Consider the following 22972-nt stretch of genomic DNA (forward strand, 5'->3'; position numbering starts at 1 on the left):
CACCAACCGAATATTAAAACAAATAAGAAAAGGCTATAGTCGTGGGGGTCAGACTATGTTATACCCCACAACACTACAATATGTTAGAAGCCCCCTTATGTCCAAATCCATATTGGAAGATTTCGCTTTTGAAATTAGGATTTCGACTAGGGACATTTGCCCAACATTTATGCACTCCGTCGGGCTGTTAGTTGTTGTAGTCCATTTTACCGATAAATATAATCCAATGGTCATCCAAAATGCTAGAATTCTTCCCTGTCCTTAAATCTCTTCACAGGCGTGTCGATTGGCTTCAATTGTGAGTTCGGAAAAACGTTTCTGTTTTTGATTAATTTAAAATAATTATTTTGCAATCATCTCCAAAAGCAAGAAGCCCCTCTGAATCTCCAAATTTAGACTCATCTTGCTTGCCTACGATATTTGACTATATTCTTCAACGAAATCAGCATAAACAAGTTAAAAAGCAGTAAGTTCGGCCGGGCCGAACTTTTAATACCCTCCACCATTTACAACGAATTTGGAAATTTTCAAAAAATAAAATCCTTAAAAAATTCTGTTAAAATTTTAAAAATACCGAATATAGCCGTTATGTTGGGGTCTATACGACGTGGACATACATGTGCATTGTTTGTCATAAGCCATTACCATATTCAAATTCGAAACTGGACCCGCACCGACAATTTTCTGTCACAGACTGTAGTTCCCATAACGAACTTCAAATATCAAATTTTAAACAATTCCGGTTAATAATGTCGCTAAAATCATCAAAATACCGAACATAGCGAGGTGCCGTTATATGGGGGCTATACGAAGACGTGGACCTGCAAAGACAATTTTCAGTCTTAGGGTGTAGAATCCATTTGGAACTTAAAATACCAAATTTGAAACAATTCCAGTGAATAATGTCGCTAAAATCATCAAATACCGAATATAGGGAGGTCCCGTTATATTGGGGCTATACGAAGACGTGGACCTGCAAAGACAATTTTCTGTCTTAGGGTGTAGTATCCATTTGGAACTTCAAATACCAGATTTGAAACAATTCCCGTGAATAATGTCGCTAAAATCATCAAAATACCGAATATCGGGAGGTACCGTTATATGGGGGCTATACGAAGACATAGACTTGCACAGACAATTTTCTCTCTTAGGGTGTAGTATCCATTTGGAACTTAAAATACCAAATTTGAAACAATTCCGGTGAATAACGTCGGTAAAATCATCAAAATACCGAATATAGGGAGGTACCGTAATATTGGGGCTATACGAAGACGTGGACCTGCAAAGACAATTTTCTGTCTTAGGGTGTAGTATCCATTTGGAACTTCAAATACCAGATTTGAAACAATTCCCGTGAATAATGTCGCTAAAATCATCAAAATACCGAATATCGGGAGGTACCGTTATATGGGGGCTATACGAAGACATAGACTTGCACAGACAATTTTCTATCTTAGGATGTAGTATCCATTTGGAACTTAAAATACCAAATTTGAAACAATTCCGGTGAATAACGTCGCTAAAATCATCAAAATACCGAAAATCCGGAGGTACCGTTATATGGGAGCTATATGAAAACGTGGACCTACATGGCCCATTTACGAACTTAACCTGCCTACTGGAAAAATAAACATGTGTGCAAAATTTTAGCCATCTATCTCAATTTATTCGAAAGATAGCGTGATTACAACAGACAGACAGACGGACAGACAGACAAACAGACAGACAGACGGACAGACAGAATGACAGACGGACATTGCTAAATCGACTTAGAATTTTACGCTGATCAAGAATATATATACTTTGTTGGGTCTGACATGAGTATTTCGAGGAGTTACAAACGGAATGACAAAATTAATATACCCTCCATAGTATGGTGGAGGGTATAAAAAGCCAGAGATTCGTCTTTTGTGTATTTCGGATATCGCCTGTATGTAATGCTGGTATTTCTAACTTTATGCGAGATTTCGTGTCCTTTGGTTTCTATTTGCAAAGTCAGGAAAATCTTAAGTTGTTGGTCCATTTCAACCCCCTAATATATTGCGGAAATCTTTGAAAACAATAGGCCTAGCCCTTCTGAGCCCAACCCTACCCTTGTGAAAATTTTCGTGAGAATCGAACGATATTTGCAATACTTATATAATATCCCCAACCTGTGTTGTAAGGTGAAAAAATATTACAAAATATTGTAAGTCAAATTGAAAAAATCGCATGCGATAAAAAATATGAAAAAATGTCACAAAATACTACAAAATCTATATTAACATCTTTATTGGCATATTTTTCTGCGATTTTTTTAAACTTTATACTTTTATGCCAAGAGGGCTTTCTGAATTGACAAAATTTCTCAAAATCGGTCCAGCCATTCTTGAGATATAAGCATTCTAACTAACATCCCCTTCCTTTGTATATACACATTGTATCTATTTCGCTATATATAACCGATATATTTACTATCGGCATCTACGTAACGGTCAGAATTGACCTGTTCGTCTATTTGTGATTTCGCCGGGATTAAAAATATTCGCGGTTTAATGGAAAATTTGACTTTAATTTAACACAAATGATATGGCCTATTTTACCCACTAAATATTACTCGATCACCATCAAAATTGGAAGGCTTCTGCCCAGCTCTAAGCGCAAGCCCCATACTAACTTCCGCTTTGATTGGTCTATTGTAGAGCAATATTTAGATATAGCAAGTTGTAAAGGATCACCGACTTGTTTCGAAAGTTATGACAGATCTAAGTATTGGAAGTTGTGTCCCTTTGTGGGTGAGGTACCAGAAGGGGTTGACAGATGTATATTATCTTCACGGATGTATATCATATTGTGTTAGCAAAAATGTTTGTATGTGTGAAATTTGAGGAGAGTTGGATGCTTATTTCAGATTTTATGATCGTTTTGGTAATTCAACATTTTTATCCTTTGTGGGGGAGGTACCAGAGGGAATGGTCCGTTATCTACTATATTTATAACAGATCCTGTGTTGATGGAGATATTGAGATGTATCAAGTCTGAACGGAATTAGACATTATTTTCGCGCGTTTCACGAGCTTCATGGATACTCAAAATGTTTACCCTTAGTATGGGGAGGAACCAGAAGGAGTGGACCGATATATACCATCTTCACAGCAGATCTTGTGTTGGTAGACATAATGGGATGTGTGAAATATAAAGTGAACCGGATGCTTATTTCGGTTTCTATGACCGTTTTGGTTATTCAAAACTTTGACCATTTGTGGGGGAGGTACCAGAAGGAATGGTCCGATATCTACTATATTTATAACTGATCCTGTGTTGATGACAATATTGAGATGTGCCAGGTCCGAATCGAATGATATATATGATGATAATTCCGTGTTCTATGAGCTTCATGGATATTTAAAATTTTCAGCCTTTTTGGGGGAGGTTTCAGAAAGAATGTACCGATATATTCCATCTTCTCACCGGAGCTTCGGTTAATAAAAATATATTGTGATGTTGTAACAATCGGACACTTGCGTTACATTTTATAAGAGTTATAAATATTCAAAATAGTGACCGTTCGTGGGTGAGGTACCAGGAAGAGTGGACCGATATTGTCCATTATCCCCCCTGACATATCACTGATGCAAATATTAGGATTTGCAAAATTTGCAGCAAAATAGAATTATCCTTTCTCTTCCTGTGCAGTAAATCATTTTCTTTGAAAATGTTGACATTTTGTGTGGGAGGTACCAGAATGAGTGGACCGATATTGCTCATCTCCGAACTCGATCTAAGTTTGACAATAATATTATGATGTATCAAGTGTGGATCAATTCGGATACTCCCTTCGAGAGTTATCGTGCTCACCAGCCAGACAGACGGACATCGCTAGATCGACTCCAACTGTCTTGAAACTGATTTGGTCCAAAGAGACCTAGGGTCTAAAACCGTTATTTCGATTAGGAACGTTTTTGAACGTTTTGAAATGATGTATGTATACCCTCTCTAGCCATATGCGTGAGGGTATAATTAGGGGAGGCAAGTACACTCCCCCCACCATTCGATAATTCCTGGCGTTTTCAAGGACTTATAGTAGAATTTTGTGATACATAATTTTGTGGAATATTTGGGCTTGCTAAGATCTCGCCTTAATTAAGTCTTAACCACATTTTAAAAAAGGACGAAAAAGCCTCCAAATAATGCCGGAGACACTATATATCTAAAATGCCCGAATTTGGAGGAATCTTAATCAGAAAATTTCCATAAATGTGCTTGAGGGGGGAATTTGATTCCTTCTATTTTGGTTAATTTTCGAAGTAAACATTAAAGATGCCGATAAACGCGACACCTTTTTGTTTAGCTCCACTTTCATAATTTACTGGATTTCTCCGTATTAGAATGGAGAGTATATTAAGTTCGTCATTCCGTTTGTAACTCATCGAAATGATAATTTTAGACAAAGCCAAGAGAATATATATTCTTGATCAGCGTAAAATTCTAAGACGATTTAGCCCTGTCCGTCTGTCCGCCTGTTGAAATCACGCTAGAGTCAATACGAACAAAGATAGGAAGTTAAAATTTTGCACAGATCAGTCTTTTGTCTGCAGGCAGGTCAAGTTCGAAGATGGGCTCTAGCGGTCCACGTTATCGTATAGGCCCCATATAACATTACCCCCCCGATATTCGATATTTTGAAGATTGTAGCCACATTTTTCAATGAAATTGCCTGCAACTCAACATAAGGAGTTCCTTATGAGTTATTTACCCCCTGGAAGAGTGTTGTCTATATAGGTCCACGATATCGTATTCCCCACTATATTCGATATATTGATGATTTTGCCTACATTTTTCAATGGGATTCTTTAAAAATCCATACTAAAAGTATTTTCTAAGCACTTTACCTCCTGGAGGAGAAATGTCTATATAGGTCAACGATAGCTCACATACAACGTTACCCGACAATTTCCACGCAGTTGTTTCAAATTTCGTATTTAGAGTTCGTAATGGAAGAAGGAGGAATGCAGGTCCATATATGCCTCATATATCAATACCTCCCTATATTCAGCATTTTGATGATTTTAGGAACATTATTCACCGGACTTTTTTTTTCCAAGTTTCGTATTTGAATATTGTAATGGATTATGACAAAAGGTGTCTATGCAGGTCCACATTTTCGTATAGATCCCAATATAACGGCTATGTTCGGCATTTTTAAGATTTTAACAGAATTTTTAACGGATTTTATTCTTTTGAAAATTTCCAAATCCATTCCAAATGGTAGAGGGTATTCAAAGTTCTACCCTCTGAACTTACTGCTTTTTCACTTGTATTATTTATGTTGAACAGTGTTATCTAACAGCATGATTCGATAAGAAAATTCCTCCCCCTGTTCTGGCTTCTGGCATTTTTGCAAAATATCTAATTATTCGATGCCTCAAAAGCCACAGCTAGAGATTAAAATTCATTGTGTGGAAGCCAAATGTTTTGTATCGATAAGAATGATAATTATTTTCGTGTTTAATAATGGAAATTATAATTTACACCGAGAGGCCAAACAATGAAAATAAAATTCAAAATTTCTTTGATATGGAAACATAAAAAAAGTCCACCATTGTCAAGTCAAAGAGAATTCTCAGAAGTAGGATGGAAACTCATCAACGTTTGCCATTATTCTGTGAACAAAGCCGGGCGACTTCCGATTGAAAGTGCAAATCTGCTAGCTATTGTGTTCAGGGTAATGAATAAAAGCGATAATAGACTAATTTGCATGTTGTTTGTTTATGCGTTTGTGTGTTCACCTTGGCAAAGGAGAACAATTTCCCTGCAAAGCTATTCCCAAAACACAACATGCCGCTGCCCGCCTGGAACCATTCCTCCTTCTTCCTGGATGTCGCAATTTCTATTTGCTCCGTTATTGTACTTCAATAAAATAACTTTGGTGAATCTATTTTATTTCTTGTTCTGGGTAACTCGAAAAAGGATTTCTATGAACATGCCGCCAAACAACTCCCATACCAATTAATTTCAACCGTTTTATTCGTTTGTTGGAATAGACAAATTTTTGTGTTGAATTTTTGCTGAATTGTTGCGCTGACATTCTTCCCTCGCAGCAATAATTTGGAATTTTTTATATAGCGATAAAAAATGCTGGGAAAAACATTATTAGAATTTATTTAACGAGGCTGGGGAATTTGTACTTTTTGATAGATTTCTAAAGGATTCCTTGTGGCAACATTGATGCCAAATAGACACGAATATATTTAAATAAATTAGGTTTCATTAAATTAGGTGTGGATTAGGGATGTAGCACTTTTGATGTTTATGCATTAAAATATAGTTTCATAAAACGTGACAACATTTTTAAATCGTATTGACATTACTCAATCACCCCATTCGAATATAAAGATAAGTCCAACATGTGCCAAAGAAATTGGCTGTACTTTGGTAGCTGGGGATTTCTGCAGCTAGTAAATTAACTAACCAAAAATCATCCAAAAAGCCAAACCACGCCAATCAACAGCGGCAAATTGAAGTGAATTTAAACAAGTAAAAAAGCAATAAGCTAAGCGAACTTTGAATACCCCCCACCATTTGGAACGAATTAAGAAATTTTCATAAAATAAAATCCGTTAAAAATACTGGTAAAATCTTAAAAATATATTGACGAGGACCTGCATAGGCAACTCTTGTGATAAGCCATTACAATATTCAAATACGAAACTTGAAATAAATCCGGTGTATAATGTAGCTAAAATCATCAAAATACCGTATATAGGGAGGTATGGTTATATCGGAGCTATACGAAGACCTGGACCTGCAAAGACAATTTTCTGTCATAGGCTGTAGCATCTATTACGATCTTCAAATACGACATCTCAAACAATTTCGGTGAGTATTGTACCTAAAATCGTCAAAATACCGAATAAAGAGAGGTACTGATATATGGGGCTTATACGAAGAACTGGACCTGCATAGACAATTTTTTCTCATAGACTGTAGTTCCCATTACGAATTCTAGATACGAAAGTTGAAACAACTCCGGTGAATAATGTCCCTAAGCTCGTCAAAATACCGAATATTTGGAGGTTCCGTTATATGTGGGTTATACTTTCTGTATGGATTATATCGGTGGTACCCAATATCGGGGGTACCGTTATATGAGAGCTATACTATATCGTTGACGTACATAGAAATTTCTCTTCAGGAGGTAAAGTACTTAGAAAAAACTTCTAGTACCGATTTGTAGACAATTCCATTGAGAAAGGTAGGTAAAATCATCAATATATTGAATATAGCGAGGAACCTTTATATGGGTATTGTCTACATAGACAATACTCTTCCAGGACCGACAATTTCATTGGGTAACCAGGCTAAACTTTTTTAGTGTCCATTATACAGGGTGAGATAAATAAAACTGCAACAAAGTGTTGGGACTGAATACACTTATTGCAAAGGGAAATCCTTTCAAAATGAACGATCAACTTTAAATTAACGCAATTATGTCCCTTTTCCCTTTCAATGTTCCTTTACATGAAAGAAAAATAAAAAACATACTTTTTAAATCCTTTTAAAACCAGCAATCCATTGTGTCCAAATGTCTTTTTAATATTTATAATGGAATTCCATAAAAACATTTTTTTGCATCCATTTAAAATTCGTTGGACCTACTTCGTCCTATTTTTCTCAAGGACAAGTGACAAATTATTCTCGTGCGAAATATTTTGAAGGACATAAGTTCTTGTTAATTTTTGTTTTTTTTTTTTTTTATTTTTTGATGACTCAACAATAATTGTTGCTGCTACTTACTTTGTATGGAAATCGTCGAAGCTTTTATCACAGTAGATTACATTGGAAGTATTTAGACTCATTGTGCATAGTAATGTAAATTAATCGTTCTCGCCGTCTATCCTATTAAATTTCAGTGTGGATAACTGCAATCTGAAAAATGGAAAGAAAATTTTGTTAAAAATAATTGTTGTAAATTTGCGCTGCAAAAATCTAAATGAATTTATTTTCATTGTGAGGAATTTAAAATATCAAATCCCAGCCAATAGAGTTAGAAAATGTATGCTGAAATGGGGGTCAATATAAATTTTTATTCGTAAGATTGATTTTTAATTTTTATACCCCCACCATAGTATGGAGGGTATATTAAGTTTGTCATTTCGTTTGTAATACCTCGAATTATAAATTTTATTCTACAAAAAGTATACATACTCTTGATCAGCATAAAATTCTATGTCGATTCAGCGATACCCGCCTGTTCGTCTTTAGAAATCACTCTAACTTGATAAAATTTTAATGAGGTGCGTGTTAAGTTTGCAGGACTTTTGGTATCGAAAATTGGCTGTATAGATTTGGTATAGTTCCCATATAACTAGAGATTTAACGTTTTCTGGGTGCTTTAGTCACAATTTTGACCCGAATGTACTGTAAATTGACAGCATGCGTTTCCATTATGTATGAAACTTCATTTTTTAGAGCTGCCAATATATGTCCAAATTTTGGTATAGTCCCCATATTACTATACCTCCAGATATTCGGTAGTTAGAATTTGAAGTTCCTAATGGATACTAAATCCTAGATAGAAAATTGTCTATGGAGGTCCAGGTCTTCGTATAGCGCTCATATAATGGTACCTCCCTATAATTGGTATTTTGATGATATTAGCGACATTATTCACCGGAATTGTTTTAAGTTTCGTATTTGAAGTTCCTATTGGGTACTACAGTCTGTCACCGAAAATTATCTATACAGGCACACTTCTTCTTATAGGTCCTATATTACGGAACCTTTAATATTTCCTATTTGAGAGTTGCCAGATTTAAGCGGTAGTTTTCGGAATTTGTTGAAAATTTTCAACTTATTTTTAAATGGTGGAGTGTATTAAAAGTTCGGTCCGTTCGAACTTAGCTACTTATTTACTTGTTTTTATTTTTGTACCCTCAGCCATATGGTTACAGAAGGTATATATCGATTGATACGCCCAAAACGTGCCTCATAGAAATAACGGCTTTAGACCCTAGGTCTCTTTGGAAAAAATTTGGAGTCAATCGAGCGATGTCCGTCCATCCGTCCGTCTGTTTGTCTGGTTGGTGTGCAGAATAATTCTCGAAGGGATTATCCGATTTGGTCCAAACTTGGTTCATCGTAATATTATTATAAAACTTAGATCGAGTTCGGAGATCGGAAACATTGGTCCACTCTTTCTGGTACTCCCCCCACAAAAGTTTAAAATTTTTAAGGAAAAATATTTCTGCACGGAAAGAGAAAAAATAATCCATTTTTGCTCCAACTTTGCATATCCTAATATTTGCATCAGTGCTAGGTCAGGTGCGACAATGGACAATATCGGTCCACTCCATCAAGTACCTCCCCCACAAAGGGTCCAAATTTTGACTAATTATAACTCTTATAAAATATGATGTAAGTGTCCGATTGTCTTCAAATTTCTTACATTTTTATCAACAAAAAATCTGGTGCGAATATGGGATGGATGGAGAATAGACATGTAGCTCATAAAACGAAATGAGCATCCCATTATTTTGAAACTCGGTACATAGCAATATTTCTATCAGCACAAGATTAGATGTGAAGATGGAATATGTCGGACCATCCCTTCTGACACCTTCTCCACAACGGGACATAATTTTGAATAATTGAAATTAAAAAATACGAAATAAGCATCCATTTCTTTAAAGTTTTCATATATCTAAATATTTGTATTTACGCAAGATTTGGTGTGAAGATGGGATATATCGGTCCACGCCTTGTTTTACTTCCCCCACAAAGGGTCAATATTTTGAGTATCGATGAAACTCATAAAACGCGAAATTAACATCCGAATCCACTCAGACTTGGTGGATGGTAGAGATCGGCCCTTCTGATACCTCCTTCACATAGGGTTAACATTTTGAATAACCAAATCGATCATAAAACCCGAAATATGCATCCTGTTCTCTTCAAATTACACACATCACAATATTTTTATTAACCCAAGATCTGGTGTGAAGATGGAAGATATCGGTCCACTCCTTCTGATACCTCCCCCACAGACGGTCAAAATGTTGAATATTCATGAAGCTCCTGATATACGGAATAATCATTCGATTCTATTCAGACTTGGCACATCTCAATATTTACATCAACACTGAGTCTGTTATATAGATGGTAGAGATCGGACCATTTCTTGTGGTACCTCCACCACATAGGGTTCAAGATTTCTGAAAAACAAAACGCTCAAAGAAAGCGAAATAAGCATCCAACTCTCTTCAAATTTCACACATCCAAGTATTTTTACTAACGCAGGATCTGTTGTGAAGATGATATATATCTTCGAACCCCTTTCGTTACCTAACCCACAAAGACTCACAATTTTCAATACTTTTAGCTGTCGTAACTTGCGAAACAAATCGGCAATTCTTTACAACTTGCTATATCTAAATTTTTCTCTTAACCAGAAATCTGATCGAAGTTTATGATTTCGCATAATTTCCACATTTTCCCAAAATTTACACATATCTCATATAAAGTATAGGAATTAGTCGATATAGTCCAAATCTGGCACGTTGTAATATTTATATAAGTCTTAAGTCAGATACGAATTGGTCAATATGGTCCAACTGCTTCGGAACCTCCCCCATAGAGTGTCAACCGTTTGAATAATCATAACTTATGGCTGAGGGTATACATCTGTCGACAGAACTGAATGGTATTTTTTAACCTATTTTTTTTCTACTTTTTTCCCGACAATTATATCGTCCACTGTTTCCTGTCTGCATCGTTACATCTTTACACTCCAGATATTTTTTGTACACCAAGTCGTATCAACATTCAGCCATAGTTTTGTAGGTGTTGTGTCGTTGAAGTGAACTTGTGTTCTTTTTGAAATAGGCTCTCGGCCACTTATTGAACAAATACAAACAACTTTCAGTTACTTTTCGAGTGCGTTCTTGTGTTTCTTCCACTTGTTTCTCTTTTACATTTTTTGTTGTTGTTGTCAAAGATAGTACTTTATCATTTTGGCATCTACCTCAAACTCAAAAGTTATTTGTTCAACAGCTGTGTACATTTTGTTACTTTTCTTCTGATAGAGAGTGTGTGCGTGTGTGTGTTTGTCGACACACTTCAAAACCAAAATGCCGTGAGATATGAAGACCAGTAAAGTGAACAGAGTATGTGAGGTGTATGAGAGTGTGTGTGCGTGTTTGTGTTAGTTGGTCTGTGTATGGCAAGCGTGTTTATATTTCTATAACAACAAACTGTCGCAGGGATCACCAACCAATACCAACACACACACACTCATAACGGCAATTCAAAATGTCACAAGGAAGCAAAGGAAAGAGCCATTGTCTCCTGTTTCCTGCTATTTTCTGTGTGCGTGTTGGTGTGTGTATGTCTCTCTCTTTTCACAGGACAATGATTTACGTTTATGGCTTTGCACAGATGAGACCAGAAGGGAAATCAATCAATTTTTAACGACGATACTGGATTTTGTTACTGACAGCATCAACTTCGGTTGACTTGCAAAAAAAATGCGCAGTCAAAATGTTCATTCATTGTTCGGAAAAGTGATAATTGTTTCGTTGGTGTGGATTTTCTTTAGACAGTGGATTTATGTTATTGTTGTTTTGTTTGCTCTTTCTTTTGGGGGGAAAAGAAAGTATTTTCGATGGAGGGTAAAGTTAACAAAAACAATTTAATTTAAACTCTACAAAGATTCAAAAGATTACAATTTTCAAATGAAAAGAATTTGTCGAAAATTTTTGTTTTGTTTGTTTGGCTATTAGCATTGTTTGGAAATAATGGCAGAAATATTTCATGGTAAATTGAAGGTTTACAAAAAGAGAGAGAAAAAATATTTTTAGTAAAAGGAGTAAACGACAAAAGAGAATATGGAAGTACAAATGCTGTTCCGCTTGATTGGAGAACTCAGAAGCAAACAGTTAAAAAAAGAAAGGAACGAGCAAAAATTATTTTCAACGCCTAGACGAAACGGATGAAGCTAGAATCTTGAGATTTTGGTTAAGGGTCACTATTGGTCCGAAGGTACCAGATATGGCTGGGTTTTTTGGAAATTCGTACTAGAACGGTACGAAAAGTACTAAAAGTTACTGAAAATTGTGTTTTATTTAACTAACCAATGAAGCTGGAACTATTAAATTTTTAGATGTACCAAAAAGTTTTTGGAAATGGTACCATTAGTATATGACGAACCTGTAGAGCTAGAACTCTTAAACTTGGAAGAGACTCACTATAAGTGTACGAAAAGTACTAAAATGTACAACATTCGGTACAATTTTGTAGAATGTGAACGGTTATAGCTAAAAATTTTAAATTTAGAATGAATATCAATACTGAGAAGTAGGGTCGATGTGAGGAGGTGGTGTACTCATGTATACCAAAAATACTAAACGGTACTAACTTTGTTTCAATTTTAATTTGGAGAAACGGATGGAGCTGGAATCCTGAGCTTTAAAATTAACATTATTGGCGGAGTGTAGTATTGGAATATAGAGGTAGCCTTCAAAATATGTACCCATGCGCACGAAAAGCGCTGAATTGAAATATGGAGGAGGGTATAACCGATAAGGTTAGAGTTCTGAAATTTGGAAATAAGATTGTTATTGTATTATAGGACTGAGGTATGTAGGTAGTTATAGAAATTCCTATTAAATTTAGTACGATTAGATAGTCATGGAAATTTGTACTAATATGTACAAAATGGTACTAAAATTTGGAACAGTTTGGCTTAGGGGAACGGATGAACCTGGAGTTTTGAAATTTTGGATTTGGAAACCTGTTGTTGGTAGGTTTGTGATAAAGAGGTAGTTTTGGAAAATTGTGATACAAATGCGTGAAAAGTACCAAAATAGTACTCTATTTGCTACAATTTTATATTGAATGAACAGATAGTGCTTGAAATCTTAAAATTTTGTATTATTGTCGCTGTTCTTGTGTAGCCTAGGCATATGGAAGTGGTTTCGTAAATGTATATTATAATTGTACTGAAGTACTGAATCGTGCTATATTTGATATTGGAAGAAAAGATGCAGATAAAACGCTGAAATTTGATATTCACATTACTGATGGTATCTGTCTTTGAGAATTGGCATTGGTTTCCAAATGTGTCCTATATTTGTAGAAAAAGTACAAAATTGTACTATATTTCATATTTGGTAAAGGGATAGGGATAGAATCCTCAAATTTGATACTGAGGTCACTGTTGGTATCTGAAATTTAGACAGGGAGTTGGTTTTCGAAATGTTTACTATAATTGTACAAAAAGTACTAAATAGTACTAAATTTGGTATTGGGTGAATAAAAGAGCTGAAATTATTAAATTTGTTACAAATGTCACCGTTAGTGTCTGTTGTTATGATAAGGAGGTGGTTTTGGAAATGTGACCTATGTTTGAACGATAAGTACTATTTGGTACTAAATTTGGTATTGAGCGAATTGATAGGGCTGTAATCTTAAAAATTTGATATGAGATAGGAATGCTGGTATCTTGAATTGAGATATGGAGGTGGTTTTGGAAAATACTAAATATTACTTAATTTGGTTTTGGGGTGAAGGGATAGAGCTGGAATCCTGAAATTTTGATATAGGTGCACTGTTAGTGTCTGTGGTTGTTATGGATATGCATACTATAATTGTACGAAAAGTATTAAATTTGGTATTGAGTAAATGGATAGGGCTGTAATCCTCAAATGTGATATTTAGGTAGCTGTTGGAGTCTTTGGTTAAGAGATGAAGGTGGTTTTGGAAATGTGTATTATAATTATTCGGAAATGTGTTTTATATTGAGGGATCTGTTATTATCTAGAATTGAGATATAAAATTGGTATTTAAAATGTGTTCTATATAATAATTCGTGCCAAATTAAGGCCTTAAAACGGCCAATTTGATGCTATTTCCGACATTTTTTTGCATTTTTACCCTGTAATTTGCATTTTTTGCCCTGTAATGAAACCGTCATACGCTGCCCGAATATTACTTTGCGGAATTTTGGCTCATTTCCTGCGAAGCACTTGCTTGCTTTCCAAAATACTCCAGACACAATAGACCAAGGAATTGGTATCCGGCGATTTTGGTGGCCATTGTGTGCTGGAAATGAAGCGAGGAACCTCATTTGTAACCATTTTTGGGTGGCGCGTGCTGAGTCCTGCTAGAATGCCCAAGGGCTGCGCCCAAAATGTTTGCGTCCCCAAGGCTTTAATACACCCTCCAGAATATTTTCGCGATAATATTCGGGATTTATTCTGATGCCACTGTCGATTAATACGAGCAAAGAGCGATCGGCTGTTATGGCGGCCCATACCATCACCATGGCCGGCGCTTGAGTTCTGGTGGCCAACAGGAGGTGCACATTTTCAGCTGACCTCCTTGGCAAGTAAACATGGTCACTTTGTTTGTTTACAAACTGCTGGACAACGACTGTTTTGTCATCGGAGAAAAACAAGTTCGGCAGTTCACCACTTTCGGTCAAACGAATCAACTCTTTAGCTCTCTTGAGCTTATTTTCTTTCTGTTGCGGTGTAAGTTCATGCACGCTTTGGAATTTCAATGGCTTTACCCCGAACTCATTTTTAATATTATTTTCTGGAAAATTCTCACCAAAATGCTTTTGTACGCCAACTTATAAAATTATTGCTTAAAAATCTGGAATTTATATAAACCTGCAGAGATGTTCACCAATTGTAATTAAGTTCGATTTCATGTGAACAATAAATTCGTCGTTCACCATAATGACAAAAATACATGGGCCGTGGAACAAACAACCTCAAAACGTGATGTGTACAACAAAAATTAACCATGATTTTTTACACACGAATGTGTGACAAATTGTGAATTTTTGCGAAAGAAATAATTTGCACAGTTAAGCTATTATTTATATTCCGACGAAATGAGAAAAATTGATTAGAGAATACTCGTCTAGACATTGTGGCATCTAATAATTAAAATGACCTTAACATTAACATATTTGACAGTTGGTGGGATTTTATTCTTAAGTGTATTTTAATGTAGACATTTTCAGCATCTGCTGATGGTGACATAACGGTTATTAGTTCATCATCACATTGGCGCAACAAATGGACCATGATGTCATCATTATTGTTAATGGAACAATTCAAATAATCACACACACCCACACATTTGTGCCAACTGAGTGTGTGTGTGGTCAGTAATGCACCAGTTGAGTGTCCACATGATGGCTCATTTGATGCCGGAAGGAAACTGCTACAATGCTGCTGTACACAATTATCTCAGTGTGCGCATGGTGGAGATAAGTCGACAGGGTCAACAGAATCAAAGGCAAACAGAGAGAGACGGCTAAAATTCACAATATATATTCCAATGTATTTTTTTTATGTTGGACATTTCATTGGACTCGGCTATGTCAAAGCACGCAATGTGACACTGACTGTATATTGGACCAGTCCAATTTTCTGTTTATTTTTTGGGGGCTTGTGGCCTGAATAATTAATTTAATATTATTTTTTGTCTACTCGTGGTCACAGTCGTGGCTAATGTGTGCCGAAGTTTGCTTCATTGTGTATTCAAGGATATTTGATATTGGTTGTATGTGGAGAAGGATGCTGTCAGTGGCAGGACATTTTTGTGTAATTTATTGTCGTGCGAACCTAATCAAATTTTGAATGAAATTAATCAATTCAAAAAATTAGAAGAATAGAATTAGACTTTAAGACGGTAATTTAAGTATATTTGAAATATAACACCATTTAAAATAATAAAATATGAAATGAGATGAAGAAATTGCAACCAAATTCAGACTGCTGTCATTTCCAAGCCACTCGTCCGACAGCTGTTAAAATTATTCCGGTGACAGCACAGTACATTGTTTACAAACGTACAAAAGCATTTTGGTTAGAATTTTCCAGAAAAAAAGTTATTCGTGATGGAATTCAAGCGTGATAGTGTGATTTCTTCATATTTGGCTCCAACAAGTATCTCCCCAACAGAGGGTCAATCATAATCAATCATAACTCTAATAAAATGTGAAATAAGAGTCCCATTGTCTTCAGACTTGACACATTCCAATATTTTTGGTAACACAATATTTTGTATAAAGATAGAATATTCTGGTCCACTCTTTCATGTACTTCCCCCACAAAAGATCATAGAAAATAATTTACGTCTTAGAACAAGAAAGGATCATCCAATTTTGCTCTAACTTTTCAAATCCTTATATTTGTATTAGTGTTAGGTTAGGTGAGAATGTAACCAATTCTAAGATTTTTATTAAAACAATATCTGATATGAAGATGGGTATATCGCTCCCTTTCTTCCGAACAACGGCGCAAAATTGTGAATAGCCATGAAGTCTGTAAAACGCGAAATGAACAGTATATTCCTTTCAAACTCGGCACATCCTAATATTTCTTTCAACTTAAGAAAGAAAGGTGAAATATGTCAGACCGCTCCCTCTGGACCTCCCCCTAAGGGTCATTATTTGGAATAATTATATCTCTCATAAAATATGAAATAAGCATCAGATTCTCTTAAAAGTTGATATATCCCAACGTCTTTACTGAATAAATTTAACATTTTGTCATAGAGCAACGCCCAGATACTACCCTTGGCTTTTTGACCTGTGGTTGACTGTTAGTTGTTGTGGTCCACTTTACAGTTAAATGTAATGCATTGGTTATTCAAAATGCTAGACTTCTTCCCTGTCCTTAACACTCTTCTCATGCAAAATTCCGTGTCGATTTTTTTTAATTGTGTGATCAGGAAAATATTTTCTGTTTTTGGTTCATTTAAATCCCTAAATATTTTAATATTTGGCTGATTTTGTCAACGAAATCAGCATAAACAAGTAAAAAGCAGTAAGTTCGACCGGGCCGAACTCTGAATACCCTCCTCGTTTGGAACGAATTTGAAATTTTTCAAAAAATTAAATCCGTTAAAAATCCTGTTAAAATCTTAACCAGTAAAGAAAGTCTTAAAGTCGGGCGGGCCGACTTTATGATACTCTACACCACTTTGCTAATTTAGTACAGCTCCACATAACAATTAAAAATTTTTATGGGAGAATTCAATCATACACGCTATGATTATAATTATAATTTAAAATTCAAAGGACTAAATATGCCGAAGCATTTGTATCTTTTAAATTCGGAATTGTGTTGCCCATTTGGTGCACAATTAATTTGAAATCGGATAAAGATATATCCAAATCTGAACCTATCTCGATAAAATTTGGCAAAGATATTTCTGAGCAGTATTTGATATATTTCCCTGAATATAGTTGTTACGGAGTGCATATTACGGTTGTGGGTAACAAATATAACAAATCGGGTGAATAATATATACGGAAGCTGTAGCTATATCTGAACCGATCTTCACCAAATGTGACATACTAGATTCTAGACTCAATTCGGTCGTAAGTGCCAAATTCCATCCCATTTGGACAAATATTAGACGTTTGGTGCACAATAAAAGGTAAATCGGACGAAGTTATATATGGGAGCTATATCCAAATCTGAACCGATCTCGATAAAAATTAGCAAAGGTATTTCTGAGCTGCATTTGATATATTTCCCCAAATATTGTTGTTACAGAGTGCATATTACGGCTGCGGAGGACAAAAATAACAAATCGGATGAACAATATATATGGGAGCTATAGCTATATCTTAACCGATTTCGATAAAATTTGGCATACTTTTTTTCAGGCCTAATTTGGTTGTATGTGCAAAATTCCATACTATTCCGGCTGATATTACACGTTTGGTGCACAATAAAAGGCAAATCGGACGAAGATATATATGGGAGCTATATCTAAATTTTTACCGATTATCTCCAATTTTAATAGGGTTCGTCCCTGTGCCAAACAAATGTTGTTTGAAAAATTTCATCTCAATCGGATAATAAATGCGACCTGCATTTTGTTCACAAGAATACATGGACAGACGAACGGACGGACAGACGGACTGACATGCATGAATCAACTCAGAAAGTGATTCTATGCAGATCATCAAAAGGAACTATGGGTCTATCTCGTTTCCTTTTGCCTGTTACAAACAAATGCACAAAGACATAATACCCTGACCACCATGTGGTGTAGGGTATAAAAATACGGAATGTAGCCATTATATTGGGGTCTATACGACGTGGACCTAAATAGACATTGTTTGTTATAAGCCATTACCATATTATAAACGGTGAATATGTAGATAAAATAATTAAAATACCGAATATATGGAGGTATCTTTATATTGGAGCTATACGAAGACGTGGACCTGCACATACAATTTTCTGTCACAGGCTGCAGCATCCATTACGAACTTTAAATACGACATCTCAAACAATTTCGGTGAGTATTGTACCTAAAATCGTCAAAATACCGAATATAGGGAGGTGCCGTTATAGGAGGTCTATACGATGACGTGGACCTGCACACAAAATTTTCTCTCCTAGGTTGTAGTATCTATTTCAAACTTCAAATACCAGATTTGAAACAATTCCGGTGAATAATGTCGCCAGAATCATCAAAATTCCGAATATCGGGAGGTACCGTTATATGGGGGCTATAAGAAAACGTGGATCTACATGACCCATTTACGAACTTAACCTGCCTTCTGGCAAAATAAATATGTGTGCAAAATTTTAGCTCTCTATCTCAATTCGTTCGAAAGATAGCGTGATTACAACAGACAGACAGACGGACATCGCTAAATCGACTTAGGATTGATTAATAATATATACACTTTGTTTGGTATGACATGTAGTGGTCCATTCTACCCGCTGTCCTAAACTTCATGCGAGATTTCGTGTTCTTTGGTTTCTATTTGCGATCCTTATATGTTCAATTTGTGACCGATTGTAAGTTCAGCGTCGATTAGTGTATAATTGCGACTTGTAGAGCAACTGCAAAATCAGGAAATAAAGTTTTTGGTCCATTTCAACCCCTAAATATTATACGATCATCTCCAAAAGCAATAGGCTTCTATTGTGGCCCTAGCCCCACCTATATTCTAAATTTCATGAAGATCGGGCCATAATTGTCCGACCTGTAGCGTGATTACAAATTAACATGGACTGACGGACGGACGGACATACATAGGTAGATTGACTCAGCTCGCCGAGATAGAAGGATCCATATATACTTTCCCATGTGGGAAACCAATATTTTGGAGATGTTACATAGTTTTTTGCCCAATCAAACTTACAATACCCCCAACACATAGGTAAAAAAAATGTTTTTTGGTAATCTAAAATAAAATTAAATTAAACATTTAGCGTAAAATTATCACACTTAAATTTTAATAAATATCCCTTAAGGCCCCATACTGCAAAGATAATTTAAAATTAAAAATTATAATCAAATAAACTCAAGATAATTCCAATATTTCATACTTAACTTTAATGTCGTACTCAGTGTTTGCCTAATCTACTCCAATTTATTTGTAACGGTGTTGCACAAATGTTGAACATTATCTCCGTTTTCGTTTTCGTTTTCTTTATTCACATTCCAACTTGAAGAAAGAAAGAAAATAAATTACCTATAAATGTTACCTCAAGGGTATCGTTGTTCCTGTGTGCTTTGTTTCAATGGTAACTACCGTTTTATCTATCCATCTTGGTAATTTTCCGCGGAATTGTATCTTCATTCTGAGGGGGTGGGTGTGGATTTACTTTAATAACAAATTCTTTGAAAGTATCTATGGAGTATTATCGTATTAAGAAATGTTGGGGGTTTTTTCTTGTTCGAAATGTTGATTCGGCCATCTGTGATGAAGACAAAGTGGAGCAATTGAATATGATGCAAAGCGAAAAGCTGATAAAGGAAACAACAATGGAATAAGATAATCCTCGTGAAGTTTGTAAAATATATTTGTTTCGAAGCTAGAAACGGCAGGTGGGCAAGAATTAATCAGAATTAAAATGTTATAATTGTTAGGCATACTGTCTTTCCATGTTTTTGTAGAAGTTATGGTTACACCGTTTTTTTAGATGTTATGAAATGACAGAAATCTGTAAGTGTGTAAGTACACAACAACTTTAGGTAGAATCGAAAGAATACAAACACGTGCTGTGCTCTCTCTTTAGAAATTATTATATCTACAAATTTGGCCAAGCATAATTTCTAGCAGTTTACTTGGCTGCTGAATTGGTTTGGACATACAGGGTGAGATTAAAAAAACTGCAACAAAGTTAAACGCCATACTTTTTACTTTATTTTTAAATTTTATTGAATGAAAGCAAAAAATGTCGGAATTAGCATCAAATTTTAGAATAAGTTTAGATTTGCTCGAATTGGTCACCTGTGGCATGAATTATGGGCTTCAAACGGCCAATGAAACTGTCACACGCTGCCCGAATGTTGCTCTGCTTCAGATGATCGATGCTTTGGTATTTGTTAGTGAAAACATTGCTTTCCATAACACTCCAGATGCAATAGTCCAACGGATTGGTATCCGGAGATTTTGGTGGCCATTGTGCACTGAAAATGAAGCGAGGAACCTCATTTTCATGGGTGGCGCGTGCTGATTGCGATGGTGCTGAGTCCTGTTGGAATGTCCAAGGTCTGCGGCCAAAATGTTTGCATGCCCAAGGCATTAATACACCCTCCAGAATATTTTCGCGATAATATTCGTCATTTTATCTGATACCACGGTCGATTAATACGAGCGGAGAGCGACCGGCGATTGGCTGTTATAGCGGCCCACATCATCACCATGGCCGCTGCTTGAGTTCTGGCGGCCAACTGAAGGTGCACATTTTCAGCTGACCTCTTTTGCAAGTAAATACGATCATTTTGTTTTTTGTTTACAAACTGCTCGACAACGAAGTTTTCCCATCATTCGGCAGTTCACCACTTTCGGCCAAGCGAAGCAACTCTTTAGCTCTTTTTATACCCTCCACCAAAAAAGGTATGGAGGGTATATTAAGTTCGTCATTCCGTTTGTAACTCATCGAAATAATCATTTTAGACCCAACAAAGTATATATATTCAAGATCAGCGTAAAATTCTAAGACGATTTAGCCCGGTCCGTCCGTCTGTCCGTCTGTTGTAATCACGCTGCAGTCTAAACGAATTAAGATAGGAAGCTAAAATTTTGCACAGATCTCTCTTTTGTCTGCAGTCAGGTCAAGTTCGAAGATGGGCTATATCGGTCCACGATATCGTATAGCCCCCATGTAGCGGTACCCCCCGATATTCGGTATTTTGATGATTTTACCCACATTTTTCAACGGAATTGTCTGAAAATCCACACAAGGAGTTCCTTGTGGGTACTTTATACCTCGGCAGAGAATTGTCTATACAGGTCCACGATATCGTATATCCCCCATATAACGGTACCTCCCGATATTCGGTATTTTATGATTTGACCCACATTTTTCATCGGAATTGTCTGAAAATCCACACAAGGAGTTCCTTGTGGGTACTTTATACCTCGGCAGAGAATTATCTATATAGATCCACGATATTGTCTAGCCCTCATATAACGGTACCCCCGATATTCGGTATTTTGATGTTTTTAGCCATATTTATCAACGGAATGGTCACAAGGGTTTCTTTCTACACAAGGGGTTCTTTGTGAGCACTTTGCCCACCGACAGAGAATTCTCTATATAGGTTAACGATAACGTATAGCTCCAATATAACGGTACCCCGCGATATTCGGTATTTTGATGATTTTAGCCACATTTTCCAATCGTATTGTCTGAAAATCCACACACGGAGTTCCTTGTGAGTACTGTCTTTATAGGTTCACAATATCGTATATCCCCCCATATATCGGCACCTTCCTACATTAGATATTTTAAAGATTTTAAAAGAATTTTTATTGGATTTTATTTTTTTGAAAATTTTCTAATTCGTTCCAAATAGTGGAGGGTATTCAAAGTTCGGCCCGGCCGAACTTACTGCTTTTTTACTTGTTTAGTCTATTTCTTCCTGTTGCGGTATAAGTTATTGCACTTTTATAACGTGTGGTTTTATCTGGGTGAAGTGAATTCAGTCGTTGACAGGATCAACCTAAGGACCCACAAAACTTAAGTAAAACACGAGTGTTTATAGTTTCAAGGTTTTATTATAATTCTATGGTGTTTAAATTACGACTAATATATGAAGGATATGGTGTGATTTTGAGGTTGCTCGGTACGTATGGAAGCGGGTTACTGTTAATTCGAAGCAATCAGCTGTTCGTAAGTTGTCGGTTCGGGTGTATTCGGGTCATCTGAAGTTGTCGTAGGTGTAGGCTCGAAAGTATCTCGGTTGATGCCGACTCGGGTGTTGTCGGATTGCTTTCGGCTCGTGGGTTTTCGGGTAGATATCAACTCGAAAGCATTCTGGTTGATGTCGACTGGAAGTATTCGGGTTGATATCGATTCGGGTGTATCCGGGTTGATATCGATTCGGAAGTATTCGGGTTGATGTCGATTCGGGTTCTCCGAAGTTGCTGTCAGGAGAAACTTTGATTAGTGGGAGCGATAAAGCGCTTGGAACTGGCTATGAGTTTGGAGCTCGCTATGAGATTGGAGCTGGCTATGAGCTTGGAGTTGGCTATGAGCTTGGAGCTTGCTATGAGCGAGGAGCTTGCTATGAGCGTGGAGCTTGTTATGAGCGTAGACCTTGCTAAGATTGGAGTTGGCTATGAGCTTGGAGCTTGCTATGAGCGTGGAGCTTGTTGTGAGCGTAGACCTTGCTAAGAGCGTGGAACTTGCTATGAGCGTGGAGCTTGCTGTCATTGGAATAATTTTAACAGCTGTCGGACTAGTGACTTAGAAATGACAGCAGTCTGAAGTTGGTTGCAGTTTTTTCATCTCACCCTGTATACAGCGAAATATCATGAGTTTAGTCTAAAATAATAGAATTTTACTATTTTACAATATTTTCGCTTGCAAAATGTGAAGATTCTTTCTTTAATCCCTATGGCTGGACATTGCCCCTTATTGATAAGACTATGAGGTTTTTCAATTTTTCTGCAGATATATTACCAAAATCCACTACAGTATCGTATTGATTT

At 36.2% G+C, this 22972-nt stretch overlaps 1 protein-coding gene across 1 annotated transcript in view; it reads right to left on the reverse strand.

Annotated features, from left to right (window-relative positions):
• Positions 1–22972, reverse strand: part of LOC101890825 (G-protein coupled receptor dmsr-1-like) — a 102970-nt gene that overhangs the window by 21284 nt on the left and 58714 nt on the right. The window contains exon 2 of the mRNA XM_059131926.1: positions 7777–7908. Within this exon, the coding sequence (XP_058987909.1) occupies positions 7777–7838 (62 nt within the window). The 5' untranslated portion in view covers positions 7839–7908. The remainder of the gene's footprint in view (positions 1–7776; positions 7909–22972) is intronic.

This window comes from Musca domestica, unplaced genomic scaffold (assembly GCF_030504385.1).
Source record: "Musca domestica strain aabys unplaced genomic scaffold, Musca_domestica.polishedcontigs.V.1.1 90, whole genome shotgun sequence".
In the NCBI taxonomy this organism is placed as follows: Eukaryota; Metazoa; Arthropoda; class Insecta; order Diptera; family Muscidae; genus Musca; species Musca domestica.